This window comes from Anas platyrhynchos, chromosome Z (assembly GCF_047663525.1).
Source record: "Anas platyrhynchos isolate ZD024472 breed Pekin duck chromosome Z, IASCAAS_PekinDuck_T2T, whole genome shotgun sequence".
Classification (NCBI taxonomy): Eukaryota; Metazoa; Chordata; class Aves; order Anseriformes; family Anatidae; genus Anas; species Anas platyrhynchos.
Window position 1 is genome coordinate 49,800,058 of NC_092621.1, and position 4,323 is coordinate 49,804,380.

General features: G+C 60.7%; 1 protein-coding gene across 1 annotated transcript; it reads right to left on the bottom strand.

Moving 5' to 3' along the window:
* Positions 1-2,288: 2,288 nt before the first annotated feature.
* On the bottom strand, positions 2,289-3,858 carry LOC140000762 (uncharacterized). Its single transcript, XM_072031501.1, has 2 exons — positions 3,541-3,858; positions 2,289-3,408 (listed from the first exon to the last, which is right to left on the bottom strand). Exons 1-2 carry the CDS (start codon positions 3,762-3,764, stop codon positions 2,346-2,348), a joined length of 1,287 nt encoding a protein of 428 aa, XP_071887602.1. The 5' UTR covers positions 3,765-3,858; the 3' UTR covers positions 2,289-2,345.
* Between the last annotated feature and the right edge of the window lie 465 nt (positions 3,859-4,323).

The window sequence follows — 4,323 nt, forward strand, 5'->3', positions numbered from 1 at the left end:
CACAGCATGTGCAAAACAACCGCAGAATCAGGCCCAGTCAGCACGGCATCATGAAAGCCAAGTCCTGCCTGACCAACCCCATCTCCTTCTCTGACCGGGCCACCTGCCTAGCGGATGAGGGAAAGGCTGTTGACATAGTCGACCTAGACTTCAGCAAAGCCTTTGATATGCTTTCCCACAGTATTCTCGTGGAGAAGCTGGCAGCCCATGGCTTGGACAGGTGCACTCTTTGCTGGGTTGAAAACTGGCTTGCCGTCTGGGCCCAGCGAGTGGTGGTGAATGGAGTGAGAACCAGCTGGAGGCTGCTCACCAGTGGTGTTCCCCAGGAGTCAGTGTTGGGGCCCATCCTCTTTAATGTCTTTATTGATGATTTGGATGAGGGAATGGAGTGATCCCTCAGCAAGTCGGCAGATGACACCAAGGTGGGGGAAAGTGTCGATCTGCCGGGGGGTAGGAAGGCCCTGCAGAGGGACCTGGACAGGCTGCATTGGTGGGCAGAGGCCAGTGGGAGGAGGTTCAGCACAGCTGAGTGCCAGGTCCTGCACTTCAGCCACAACGAGGCTATGCACCGCTACAGGCTTGGGACAGAGTGGCTGGAAAGCTGTGCAGAGGAAAAGGACCTGGGGATGTTGATCGACGCTCACCTGACCATGAGCTGGCAGCGTGCCCAGGTGGCCAAGAAGGCCAACGGTATCCCGGCTTGTATCAGGAATCGTGCAGCCAGCAGGAGCAGGGAGGTGATCGTCCCCCTGTGCTCTGCTCTGGTGAGGCTGCACCTCGAGCACTGTGCTCAGTCCCGTGTCCCTCAGTACAAGAAAGACATCAAGGCCCTGGAGCATGTCCAGAGAAGGGCTATGAAGCTGGTGAAAGGCCTGGAGCACAAGTCCTGTGAGGAGCGGCTGAGGGAACTGGGGTTGTTTAGTCTGGAGAAGAGGAGGCTCGGGGGAGACCTCACTGCTCTCTACAGCTACCTGAAAGGAAGGGGTGGCGATCAGGGGGTCAGCCTCTTGTCACAGACAACTAGTGATAGGACTGGAGGGAATGGCCAGGGGCATTTCAGGATGGCAATTGAGAGATATTTCTTCTCCTGTAGAGTAGTTAGGCATTGGAATGTGTTGCTCAGGGAGGTGGTGGAGTCATTGTCCATGGCTGTGTTTAAGGAAAGGTTGGACCTGGAACTTAGGGACATGGTTTAGTGGGTGATATTGGTGCTAGGGTGGTGGTTGGACCAGATGATCTAGAGGACTTTTCCAAGCTTAATGATTGTATGATCTTTGCCACCCTTGACCTGGGTGTCTTCTATGATTCTATGATACCATATGGTGCCGTGCTCAGCAGTAAAAGCTGGGGAAAAGAAGGAGGAAGGAAGGGCAGGGCATCTGAAGTGATGGCATTTGTCTTCGCAAGAAAGCGTTAGGCATGATGCGCCCTGCTTTGCTGGAAGTTGCAGGCTGAACAGGCTTAGTGACCTCAGCCGTTCCTTGTATGTCTTTCCCTCTAGGCCCTTCTCCATCTTAGTGGCCCTTCTCTGCACACTCTCCAATAGTTTCACACCCTTTTTGTACTGAGGTGCTCCAAACTGCTCACAGTGCTCAAGTTGAGGCCACACCAGCGCAGAGTGTAGACGGACAATCACTTCCCTCAACCGACTAGCAATGCCGCGCTGGTGTTCGTGGCCATGGCGGGGCATGGTGGGAGGGGTAGTGTGACTGGGTGCTCGTGAGGGACCCTTCCAACCCAACCCATTCTGCGATCCTATGGTTCCAAGGTGGTGTCCAGCAGGACCCCAGATCCTTCCCAGCAAAGCCCTTCTCCCCAGCTGGACAGCTCCCAGCGAGTGCTGCTTCCTGGGGCCGTTCTTGCTCAGCTGCAGGACTTTGCCCTTCACCTCGTTGAGCTTCTTGGGGTTCCTGCCTTGTCTGCACACCGAGCAGCTGCAGACGTGCAGGCCTGCAAATGGGCAGCATGCGTTTTTGGGGGGAGCAGCTCAGTAGTGCCTTGTTCGTGGGGAAAAACACTCAGCACCAACACCCTAGCCGGCCCTGCGAAGGGCTGCATCGACGTATCCTTCTGCCACCTGTCTGAAGCCAATGGCCTTCGGGTCCAGCAGACACACGAGGAAGCGGTGGGAACATCAGGAGGCAAAGGGGGAGAAAGCAGCGAGGGTAGGGACAGAGACACCAACTGTCTTGTCACAAATACTGAGACGTTTTCTGCAGTTTTCATGGCTTTATTTGCTGTCTAAAAGCCTTAGACTGCTGCAAGCCCTCCTGTTCCCCCTGGTTGCCGGCGTGTGCCCCATGTGCTGGCCCAGCCCCAGCTAGGCCAGCTCCTGGGGCACTGTCCTAGTGTCGCCGGCGGGGTGGCCTCTTTGCGGGTGGGGCAGAGTCCTGGGAAGTGGGGGCCCTCCTCTTGGCAGCTCGCCGGGGCCCCCTGCGTCTTTGGTCCCCACCCTGGCCGGCAGTGGAGGGACCGGCCGCGGCCTCCTCCGGCTCCTCTGCTGCCGCTTGTTGGTTTCGAGGCTCAGGAACCGGGCTGGATGGACGGCGGCTGGGTCCCCGGCGGAGGGCAGCGGTTGAGGTCCCAGAGAGCTCCTGTGCGTTGGTTCCCTCGGAGCTCTCTGGGCCGGCTGCTGGTGTCCCCAGCGATGCGGCAGCGTGGCTGGGGACTGCTGCAGGGCTGCCCTCCTGTCCTGCGGCAGCTGGGGAGGCCCCCAGGCCCAGGATGTTTCGGGCCTCCCCGCTGCAGCGCTGCACGGCAGCGGCAAGGAGCCGCTGCACGAAGCCGGCCGTCTGCCTGCCCAGGGAGGTCCTGAGCAGCAGGGCGAGGGCCCCCTCGTCCAGGCCAAAGAAGCGCAGCCCTGAGATGACGTTGCGCTGCGCTTCTGAGGCTGCCCTGCCGTCATCCCCGAGGAGCTGCCCCAGCTCGTGGCGCAGCCAGGGCAGCAGGGGCTGGAGCACTGCAGGGTAGAGCCGGAAGAGGGATGCCCAGGCGAAGGGGTGGAGGCCGCCCACAGAGGCTGCGGGCACTGGTCCTGCAGCCTCTGGTCGGGCAGCTGGCTGGGCAGGAGCTGCGTCTGCCTGCTGGGCGCCGAGCGGTGCCTCCGCAGGTGGTGGGATGACGAGCTCCTTGAAGCTGTTGTCCGCCCGCACCGAGTGCACGATGGAGCTCACCCTGCGCTTGCAGAGGGGGCACTCGGGCTTGCTCTCAGCCCACCGCTGGATGCAGGCGAAGCAGAAGCGGTGGAGGCATGGCAGCACGTAGCTGGGGTTCACCTGGCTGTCCAGACAGATGGGACAGCGGGCGTCCAGCTCCGTGGCCATGCTCTCCACCTGCTGAGGTGAGCTGGGGAGAAGTGGCGATGACGAGCCGCTCCCTCTCACCGGCGCTGCAGCAGCAGGAGTCACGCTGCAAAAGGCAGAAAAGAGGCCATGGGCATGGGCCGAGCCGGGGCCAGCTGCAAGAGCTGTGCAGCTCCCTCAAGGAGGAAACCCTTCCAGCTGCCCAGGGCCCAGGGCAAGGTGTCCCCAGCGCACTCACCTCTGCTGCTCTGAGCGCTCGTCCTGGGTCTCCCGACGGCCCGAACGACGCAGGGCCGCGGAAGAAGCTCCGATGGCTCTGGGAAGGGCACTGAGAGCTACTGCAGCAACTCCCAGGGCACGACACCAGCACCAAGGCCAACCTCGCTCCTCACTCCAGACCTCACGTAACCGCTCAGCCGGAGTGCGGGCACTAGCCGGCGCGCTGGGACTCTGCGCCCGCATATGAGCAGCCAGGGCCACGCTGTCACAATGCGTCGCTCACGGCTCTCACAGTGCATCGCTCGGAGCCATCACAATGGGCTCGCTCTGGCAGGGCTCTGGCCCCGGCACCTGCCTGTCTGTGTCTAGCGCAATGTCATTACCACTCTGCCCCACAAAGTGGTTGTCTTCTTCTCGGCATCGGTGTTCTCCACCAGTCTGCAGCCTTGGCCGTGTCTCCCCAGGGCACCAGCAGATCACCCTGGCCACGGCAGACATCTCCAAGTCCATTCAACGACAGTGTCCAGTCAATAAAACCTCACGCCTGCCTTTGAGGCAGCACCACACAGTCCCACAAGCTCTCCCCACCCTCCAGCTCTGCTGGCCAGTTCTCTGAGTTGCCCTGCTTCTTCCCACACCAAGCCAAAGTCAGCCCTTGACTTGTTCTCAGTGTTTTTCTCCCTTCTTTCACCCCTCTCTGGGGTCATCTGCTCTGCTCAGCACTTGTCCTCCTTGGGGTCCCGGGTGGGAGAGATATCAACATGCCAGAGGGGTTCAGGGGAGAGCACTGGTGCGGTGGGGC